The sequence below is a fragment of the Dama dama genome, chromosome Y (genome assembly GCF_033118175.1).
Source record: "Dama dama isolate Ldn47 chromosome Y, ASM3311817v1, whole genome shotgun sequence".
NCBI classification, from domain to species: domain Eukaryota; kingdom Metazoa; phylum Chordata; class Mammalia; order Artiodactyla; family Cervidae; genus Dama; species Dama dama.
The window spans coordinates 167,936-178,250 of NC_083715.1; the positions used below are offsets into that span (position 1 = coordinate 167,936).

A 10,315-nucleotide genomic window follows, 5' to 3' on the forward strand; every position below is an offset into this window, starting at 1 on the left:
TTTCCTCTCTCAAATGTCTAGAGTACCCAGTGACAAAGAAACCTCACCTTGGACTGCCTTTCTCTACTGAGACTCAGGCAGCTCCTATTTCTTTATAAATGCCCTCCTGACTTTATGTATCCTCTTCAACAAACATTCTACAGCAGTGCTGTGTGTGTAAGACCAAGAATCTTGGAGAAGGCAAGTCTTTATCAGATCTTAATAAGACAAACCCCTCTGCCCTCAAGGTGCTTCTAGTCTAGATTGGGAGGGATACCCCCACACAAATGGGACCACAGACGATTTGGAACCATAAAGTTCCAAAGGAGGTGGGCAGACAAGGAGAGCAGTCAAGCAAGACTTCCTGGAGGAGGTGATCCCCAACCTCAGCCTCCGGGATTGGATTCGGGTGGGCAGTGTCAAGAGGTAGGCAGAATGGGGACAAGGAAAGGAGGCAACAGATACAGAAGCAGGATGCATGTGCCGGGGGCAGGGGTGGGGCAAGGACATGGCCCAGCCTGGAGGGGAAAGGTTTGTGTTGGACACATTGGACAATTGTGGGATACATGTGATCCTGAAGTGAAGACACTGATGTGTGCAGAGAAGCACACTGGCAAACTCAGGAGGCTCTTTCTGCTTCCAAATTTTCTTACAACTGGCACCTCAAATCCGCAGGCTGCCGCTATCAAAGAATGCACTCTGACAAACTCAGAATACCCTCTGAACAATTAACTAGCAAATCTGAAATATTCTTCCAGGAGAAATTATTATTAATTTTGTTGTTGTTGTTGAACCAACACGCCAAAGTTAAACCTGCTGCTAAAAAAGCAGCCGGGATTGGGCTTTCATTTCATCCAGGTGGTACCCTTAAAGACAGTAATGATGGTGATAATGATATAAGCAAACCAAGACACAGACCTCATTTTGCTTTGCAGTTCTCTACCATCTTGTCGATATTTAGCTGTCAAGAGTTATCTGCTGTGAATCTGCCGCTTGGGGGAGAGGAGAGGGACAGAAGCAGACTGCTGCTGGACAGACTCACTTAGCTCCATCAGGTCCAACTCGGCCTTGCTTCGATCTTGAAGACACCACCACACCCTCGTGAGATCAGGCACTGGAGGGAAACAGTGAATAACGCTCCTCACTTGGCTTCTCTTTTGAGCCTAGGAGGAAAAATCCTTAAATATCGCTATCATTTATCCCAACAATATTATCTACTTGACATCCTGGGCTGACTTGGACATAAGAGGCTGAGAGAACATTTGGCAGGTTACTACTGAGCTATTGAGAGAGTCATTTCCTAGGCAGGTTGATAAGAAATCTAGGGGTCCCCAAGGAGAGAGGGGTCTGGAATCCTCAAGGAGGAAGAAAGGACACGTTTGTTTGGTGCCTCTACATTCCTAGGATTATGTAACAATAATGTATCCTGCTTGAGGACAGTCTCTGGAAAAAACCTTCCGGCTAATCCTGTTATCTTAAGGTGTAAATTATGGGAGTAGGTCTAGTGAGGTCTTTACAACTTCCAGACATTCTTTTGATTCACTGTAATAACTAATTAGAGAGTACATAACTCCATAGCTAAACACTAGCAAGACGGTGCTCTTTCTGCCCCCTTCAGATGCTTATGTCAGAAGCTTTCTCTATCTCCTTTATAGTTTACCAAAACTTTATTACACAAAAGTGCTGAGCCATCAAGCCTCGTCTCTGGCCCCAGATTGAATTCTTTTCCTCCAGGGCCAAGAGTCCCGGAATCTTTTCGTGGTTCAGCAGCAACCTTTCATCTTGGGGGCTTGTCCGGGATTCTTCAGGACAAGGTAAGGATGCTTGGAGCTCTACTTACTTGTTCTCCTAGAGAACACATTTTCTGCTGTACTTTACTAACTCGATGGCGTGCTTGCCTGAGTGAATGAAACACTCTGAGCAAAGCAGGTGAGGAGCCCTGCTATGCGGTTTCGCGTCGGCCTCGTACGGCTTATGGCAGAAACCTATTGGGGGCTTATACCGACCTGCCAATGCCAAGAGGCACCCAGTGTTTCCTTCGGGGATCGACCAGAAATGGGCAAAGCGTGAGGACCAAACTCTCTTCTCTCGGTCAAACTTTTTGGTCTCCCTGACCATTTCATAACTCCTTGGATATCAGAAGTACTAACCCAATCTGTGGAATCTTTCAAGACTTTCAAGGGACTGGTGATCTATGCTGTTACGGTGTACTATAACGTAGGTCCCAAACTTGGATTTGGTAGTCAGGAATCGCCTAGCCTCGCTAGGCATGGAAAGTTTGGAAGCTAGATGGAACTCTAGGTCCAAGAGCATCTCTGAGCTTAAAGGTTACTCAGATTGGAACTACAATGGACGTTTTTTTCCCTTTGGTAATGCTGGCTCTTACTGGACCAGAGGAGACTCTCATACTGGTGTGGTGACGCTTGGAAGTAACATCTCAGTTTTATGTTCATATCAGTCTTATTGTGGTTGGGAATATATGTAACTATGACATTAGTAAAGTGCTGACCTTCATCCACTTTCTAAAGTGTTCTCACAGAACAATTTTCTTTGACTATTTTAAATGGACCTGAGTAGGGAGTTCCCTGCAGTATGACTGACCATAAAGCCCAAAGTGTTTTGTTGTTGTTGTTGTTGTTGTTGTTGTTGTTTTTTGCTGGCAGCCTCCACCTGTGGTCTCTGCAACAAGGGAGAGAATCAATATTTCATCAGATACTTCCTTCATTTTCCGCCTATTTTGGGGGTGAATTGGAAGTTACTCTTTTGGGGGATTGGTAGCAACTTTGTGATTACATGTTCATGAGAATTAATTCTTTTGTGAAATTAAGAAAACAAGTATTTGTGAACTCCTCAGCAGATATTGAACCACAGTCTCTTCCTTTGTTTCTGTTTTGTTTTTGTTTGTTTGTTTGTTTCCATTTAATCTTTGAACACACCCTACAAAGGGGCACTTTTATCCTTGTTTGATACCGGGGGCACAGAGAGAGTTGTGGTTGCTAAGTTACAATTGCAGGAACGAATCTCAGGCATCAGATACAAGGGTGCTCTTTGTCCTATTTTCTTGTTCAGTTGGAGCAAAGTGCACAGCACAGCAGTGTCTTGGCAGTGACTGGGCCAGATCTGAGACCTGGCTTGGTCTCCCGTCCCGTCCTGTCCCTCCTGTGATGTGGAAGGGCTCAGCAGGTATGTGCCCATTTAGGTCACCACAGAGCATTGATTAGGGTTCCCTGTGCTGAACTGTAGGTTCTCCTGAGTTATCTGTTGTATACATAGTAGTGTATATGTGTACTATGTACATATGTCAATCCCAGTCTCCCAGTTTGAGTCTCCCCACCGCCCGCCCCCCCGCCCCCCATCCCCTCCATCGGTAGCCATAAGTTTGTTTGCTACAGCTGTGACTCCGTTTCTGCTTTCCCAGTCAGTTCATCTCTGCCATCATTTTGCATTCCATATATAAGCCATGTTGGACAGTCTGTTTTCTCTTTCTGTCTCACTTCACTCTGTTTGACAGTATCTAGGTTCACCCACGGAGAAGGCAATGGCAACCCACTCCAGTACTCTCGCCTGGAAAATCCCATGGATGCAGGAGCCTGGTAGGCTGCAACCCATGGGGTCTCCAAGCGTCGGACATGACTGAGCGACTTCACTTTCCCTTTTCACTTTCACGCACTGGAGAAGGAAACGGCAACCCACTCGTGTTCTTGCCTGGAGAATCCCAGGGCCGTGGATGCCTGGTGGGCTGCTGTCTATGCGGTCACACAGAGTCTGACACGACTGAAGTCACGTAGCAGCAGAAGCAGCAGCTGCAGCAGCAGCAGGTTCACCCACATCTCTGCAAATCACTCTGTTTCATGCCTTTTAATGAGTGACAGTACTCCGCTGTCTATATGTACATATTCTGTACCCATTCCTCTGTCTATGGACATTTTAGGTTTCCTCTCTGTCCTGTCGATTGTAAATAGTGCAACGGTGAACACTGGGGTGCAGGTATTGCTTTGAATTATGGTTTTCGCCAGATACATGCCTAGCAGTAGGATTGCTGAGTCGCATGGTAGCTGTATTTTTAGTTTTTAAGGAACATCCATATAGTTCTCCTTAGTGGCTGTACCAATTTACATTCCCAGCAACAGTGCAGGAGAGTTCCCTTTTCTGCACACTGTTTCCAGCATTTATGGTTTGAGGCTTTTTGATCATGGCCATTCTGATTGGTGTGAGGTTGACACCTAGTGGCAGTTGTGATTTGCATTCTCCTAATAATTAGTCAGGTACATACCTAGGACCCCCACCCGCTAAGATGTTACCTGGAACCCTAGCTCTGGGAAGGTGACTCTCAGCAAAGCTGACCGTGCACTCATATACACAAGGAGGCGACCTGGTTCACAGTGAGTTGAATGCTAAGTCTCTTTCCTTGTTCTGCACTCTTAAAACGTCTGATAATATGCAACAGAGAAGATACCTGGGGCACCACTTTCCAACAAAACTCCGTTCCACGGTTTCGATCTCTGGCCCTTGTTCACCAGACCCTTTCCATGAACATCTACATATCCCTTGTCAAACTGCCAGACCCACAGTTAATGGCCCCTCATCTTCTGTCTCCACCCTCCCAAACCCCCACCCCACAGGAAGAACTGTGTCCCCTGACACAACCCCAAAATAGGACTTAACCCCCTCCAGGGCTCTCCACGGACTGGAAATTCCCACGCGGTAAATGGAGAATCCCACATGGAGCTTAAGTGTTTGTCCTAAGGACCTGCCCAAACAATAGGCAGACACATACAGTTAGTTGATGCTCTTTATTTATCCACCGGAATTATTTCAGGTTTACTTGTGTCTCCCTCTCGATCCGTTCCACTCGATCCAGACCACTCTTCAGTACTCTCCCGTCCAAGAGCCTTATGGTGGCCATTGATCTGCACGTGAAGCAGCTTCTTAGGTATTCTAGTTTAGGTAAAAGGGGACACTCCATCCTTAAGTTTCTCAAAATCTCCCCTGGGCTCCTCACCTCTCGTCCTCCCAGTTCCTCTCGTGGTGGAGCCTTCCTCCTCACATAGTACTGCAAAGGATTGGGCCACAGCTCTGTTATGATGATCTGCCAGGGAAATAAGCAAGCTCAGCACAGGGCCGGCCAGGTCCTGAGCCCTCCCGTGCACCGCCAAGAACTTCGACATAAATCACCAATTCTGTTCCACTGCCCACGTGGGACCCTACCTCAGCAATCCGGTCAGTTCCTGTGAAGTTGTGGTCAGAGAGCCAGTTAAAGAAGTTAACGCTGCTGTCGTGGTGCCTGCGTCTGTATGCCTTAAGTTCAAAGCCCTGGTGCCACTGAATTGGAGTGGAATGGGATGCTCGGTATCCTGCAGGAAAAGGAGTATGGGAGAAAGACCTAAATCACTTTCCAATTCAACCTCCACTTTTCTGCCCCCACCCCCCAAATCCAGGGAGCTGCTTCTTACCAGTGACATTAACGAGATACTCCTTAACAACCTCTTCATTTTGGAGATACCTATTCCTCCGAAAGGACAATGTGATCGTGCAGTGATGAGTGGGATGCCGGAGTTCCTCCACCTGCCAGGACAAAGTGTGGGGGGTGGGGGCGGGGTGGGTGTGAAACCTCTTTACAGAAGAGCTGCCCTTTCCTGTCTTCAGGGATAAACCACATCCTCTCCGCTCCCCAGTGACCTCCCCTCCACAATGATCAGTGTCCCCTGCCTGACCTTCAAGTTGGTCATGAAGTGAAGCATGTTTCGGTCTTGGTTGGTCATCATACGTGACATTTGGGGGTGGTTCATAAACTTCTTTAGGTCAAGGAGCCTCTAGATGCTCGAGGTAAAAGTGCTGGAAGAACAAAGCTAGCCCAAAGAGTAGAATGGCACTGTCTGACTTCAACTTGCTCCTAATTAACTCATCATATTTCTGTTGATGAAGGCTGTCTGAACACCAGACAAGGCTGTGCTTCGGAATGCACTACCAGAAGGAGGTTCTCTTCCTAACAGGAAGGCCCCAAGCTCCATCTCAGCCTCCTGAAAGTTAGCTTACTTCTGGAGAACACACACTCCTAGCTACAACCAGTGTGAGCACGTACACATACCAACCTCCCCCCGAAATGCACACAGCTTTTCAAAGAAGACCTGGATTCCAGAGAAGACTTTTCTCTGAAGAGTCCCTGGTGCTAACGACAATCCTGACTGGGACCTCAACAAGAAAACTCTAAGTACCGATTTGTGCTAGCCAGAACAGGAAGGACATCACACTTAATATCAGGAACAGATATGCAGGATGGTAACCTATACCCATCATTCAAAAAATAAATTTTTGTACCAGAACTCTCACATCTGTAAACTGCTCCTGCAATAGCACAGGTTACCCACCCCCCAACAAAAACAACAAAAAAAAATCACAAGCACCACACCAAGGGATACAACCTCGACCCAGAAACCACGGATTCCCCGGATGATGGCGCTTCTGTGTTCTAGATGGAGCGTCCGCCTCTGACAGTTCTTATGTTTCAGGCGAGCATGCGCCCTTTCGGCTTGCTTATTCACCGGCTCCATCTCCAGCTGCAGGGCCGCCAGCGCCTCCAGTGCAGGCCGGTCACTCGGAGCTCCGGGCCTTGGATGTTCCTGGCACTGCTCCTCCGAGGACACCTGCTCCTGCTCCTCGTACACCACCAGCTCCACCTCCTCCATGACGTCTAACACCAACAGCTGCACATCCTGCCCCATTCCCGATACCTCTCCCTCCTCCAGGGCAGCACCTTCCTCCACTGCCTCCACCCAGTAGAGGGTGGCCTCCACGCCTGGCACACCACCTGGGGCCTGCATGGACTCTGCCGCCCCCACCGGGCTGCTAGGCCCCAGAGCCCCTCCCTCCTGAGGACCCGCGCTCACAACTAAGATCCAGGATCCCGGGGTGATGCTGCCTTCCCCTGGCCCCGTCTCACTCTCCATGATGCTCTGGCCCTAGCCCCGAGGGGCAAGGAAGCTGGCCGAGAGAGCACAGCAGGCGGCTGGCACAGCCTGCCCACCAACTGCAGCCTATGTGGCACTACCAACAGCTTCCTTGCCGACAGCCAATGAGCAGAGAAGGGGAGACACGCCTGCGCAGAACTGTGCGTCCCCACGCACGCGTAGGATGGTGGCCGGAAGGGGCTGAACTCCACACCCTGACCTCCAGACACCGGGACACGCCCCTTGGAATTCTGGGCCCTCTGGCCGCCCGTGACCCAGCGGCCAAACTCGGCCCTCCGCAGAGTGCGCTGGTCCACGCAAGCCGTTTGCCTGACCAACAGTGCAGAAGTGCGTCACCAGCGACCGGGAGAGCCAGGCCAGTTGGAGGCGAAGGCAAAGAACCAGAACCTGACGCTGCAGCCATCCTCAAGAGTGACATTGCCTCTGGGGCAGCGGGCGACTCCGTGTGCTCAGGGATCCACACAGGTGAGACAGGGTTCCTGGGTACCTCAGGGACAGAGGGGCGCACCTGGGATCCAAACTGCAAGCCCTGGGCAGGGCGTGGGGCTTGGGGCCCGGGGGACGGTGCAGGGGATCATGGTGGCTCAGGGAAGCGGGCGGGGCTTATGCCGACCTCACCGACGGGCACCCGCTGCAGAGTGCATCCCTCAACTTGTGCCTTAGGCTTGAGCCGTGTCAGGAGTGCAGCCATCCTCTGATGAAGAAGCAGAGCACTTTCCTCAGCTCGCTGTCCAGGCCCCACAACGCAGCCCCAAGCCAAACCACCCTGGAGTCCATGGCCTCCAGTCTTTCAGCTCTTGGCCTTTCCCCCGGCCCACAGCTTAGAGTAGGCCCCCGGGTGGCTAAGGATGTGCACCCGCGGATGCACTTCCCAGAGAAACAGAGCTTCCCGGGCCAGTGTTTGAAGTGGAACAACGTGCTCCTCCTGACCATTAGTTACTCCTGCCTCCCGGCCACACAGCTAATGTGGGCACCCTCAGGTTAAGTGCCTGGACAGATGCCACACTCACACTCTGTCTCCTAGGATGTCTGGTGTTTCACACTGAGCACTTGCCTTAGGCCAGACACAGACTCACACACACAGACTCACAGACACACATGTACAAACAGGTGACTGAATCACACACACACACACACACACACACGTGCAGTGCACAGGGACACAGATGCAAACAGGTGTTTCAGAGACTGGGGAACCAGTGGTTCACATCAAATGCTTAGACTTCGCTTATTTCTCACTAGAAAATACTCATTCTGATCTTCAGATGTGAAATATATAAAAGTCCAAGTTTCATGAATGACAATGAATGCCTAGATTTTGATACTGGCAATAAAGAGAACTCCGTATTTCATGCAGGACAGTCATTGTTCTATGTATGAGAAATACAAAGAATTAAGTATTTCACAAATAAACCGTGGTGCCGAAAATTTCATTTTTGAAATAGAATTCCAATACCATATTAGTTCCCCATATCTTAATCACATACTTCATGTCTGTAAAATTTCATTGAGATTTTCATATAGGCAAGGTATACAATCTCACATCAACCAGGAAAGCCTATGCTCAAGCCGTGTCAGGAGTGCAGCCATCCTCTGATGAAATATCTGAAATACATAGAATTCCCCATTTATGTAGGAAAAAGTGTGCACAGATACCCATATATGAAACAGAGAAGATTCCATATATGATGAAGATAATTATACAAGTAGGTTTTCATACATGAAATACAGATTTCCTATTTCACGTAGGAATATCTGCACCCATATTCTCACCTTTGAAATAGAGACAATTACATATTTCATGCAGAAAAATCATTTCTCAGGTTTTCATCTGCACAAAGCAGAGCATGGAAAGCAAGAACATGTGGAACAATCCAGAAGGGCAATGTAGGAAGCAATGTGGGAGTGGCTCGAAGATGGGTGGGACCCCTATATACTTACGGCTTATTAATGTTGATGCATGGCAGAAACCATCACGATATTGTGTAGTAATTAACCCCCAGTTAAATTTTTAAAACAAATTAAGTTTTGAGAAAAGGAAAAGAACAAGGGGACTCGACTCTGCTCTGTGGTGACCTAAATGTGAAGGAAATAAAAAATGACGGGATATATGTACATCTAAAATTGATTCGCTTTGAGATAGGTGCAGCAGAAACTAAAGCAACATTGCAGTGCGACTGTAATCTGATAATGATTGTTTGAAATACATTACATGCCAACTATAATTCCTGCAATGAATAAATAAATGGTAGCCCCGTTGGCAATATCTGTTCTTGATAAGAATAGATGTCCCATATTCTTAAATCAAAACAATTAATAGAATTTTCCATACTATCCAAAATCATTTTTTGATGGATTGCAAGCCTTGTCAAATTTCCAGTGACTTTTATAATAGAAATAGGAAAAGCAGTTCTAAAATTTGACTTCCCAGATTGTTTAGTACTTAGAAATCTGCCTGCTATTGCAGGAGACACGGGTTCTATCCGTGATCTGTGATGATACCGCATGCCCTAGAGCAACACTGATACCACGGATACTAAGCCTGCATGCTAACTCCCAGGAGCCTTAACGAGAGACGCAACGGCGATGAGCAGCCAAAGCACCTCAGCAAAAGTCAGCTCTTGCTCACTGCAACTAGAGGAAGCCTGATCAGCAGTTGAGACTTGGCAGAGTCAAAAATAAATAAATAAGAATGTATTAAAATTTATTAAACACAAATAAATAGATAAACGTTACTTGTTTAAAAGTACAGAAACACTAGCCATAGGAATACTAACAAAGAAGGTCAAAGCTAGAGGCATCATACTTTCCAATTCCAAACTATCACAGAGCTACAGAAATCTTTACAGTGTGGTACTGGCATAGAAAACATACCCTAGATCAATGAAACAGAATAAAAATTTCCGAGCAGAATTATCAGCTCTGAAATAAAACTCCCAATTCATATTTGTCAAGGAAACCAAAATGTTCAACAGAGAAAGAATAGTCTCCAGTAAATGGCCTTGGCAAAACTGATAACCGCATGCAGAAAAATGAAATTTGACTGCTCCATTACAGTACTCAGAAAATTAACTTGAAATTAATTATAGATTTGAATAAGCCTATAAGAACTGGGACAATAAAACTTATAGTTGGAAACAAAGGAAAACACTCTCTTGGTTCATTAAAAATGTGATACCAAAGGCACAATCAGCAGAAGCAAAACTTAATCAAAGGAAACACATTAAACTAAAAAGTTTGTGCCTTACAAAAGAAACAGTCAATATTTGTTTCTATGTGGTTTTTTTAAACAGGATTTTTCCTGTGTAGCATTGTGTTCAGAAGTGACACTTGATATGATTTCAGTTTTCTTATATTTCTTGAGGTTG

General features: G+C 47.1%; 1 protein-coding gene across 1 annotated transcript; it reads right to left on the minus strand.

Moving 5' to 3' along the window:
- Positions 1 to 950: 950 nt before the first annotated feature.
- Positions 951 to 6,926, minus strand: LOC133053523 (testis-specific Y-encoded protein 3-like). Its single transcript, XM_061138101.1, has 6 exons — positions 6,399 to 6,926; positions 5,694 to 5,771; positions 5,433 to 5,544; positions 5,188 to 5,333; positions 4,805 to 5,068; positions 951 to 1,142 (listed from the first exon to the last, which is right to left on the minus strand). The coding sequence occupies exons 1-6, from the start codon at positions 6,924 to 6,926 to the stop codon at positions 951 to 953; spliced, it is 1,320 nt and encodes a 439-aa protein (XP_060994084.1).
- Positions 6,927 to 10,315: the final 3,389 nt, after the last annotated feature.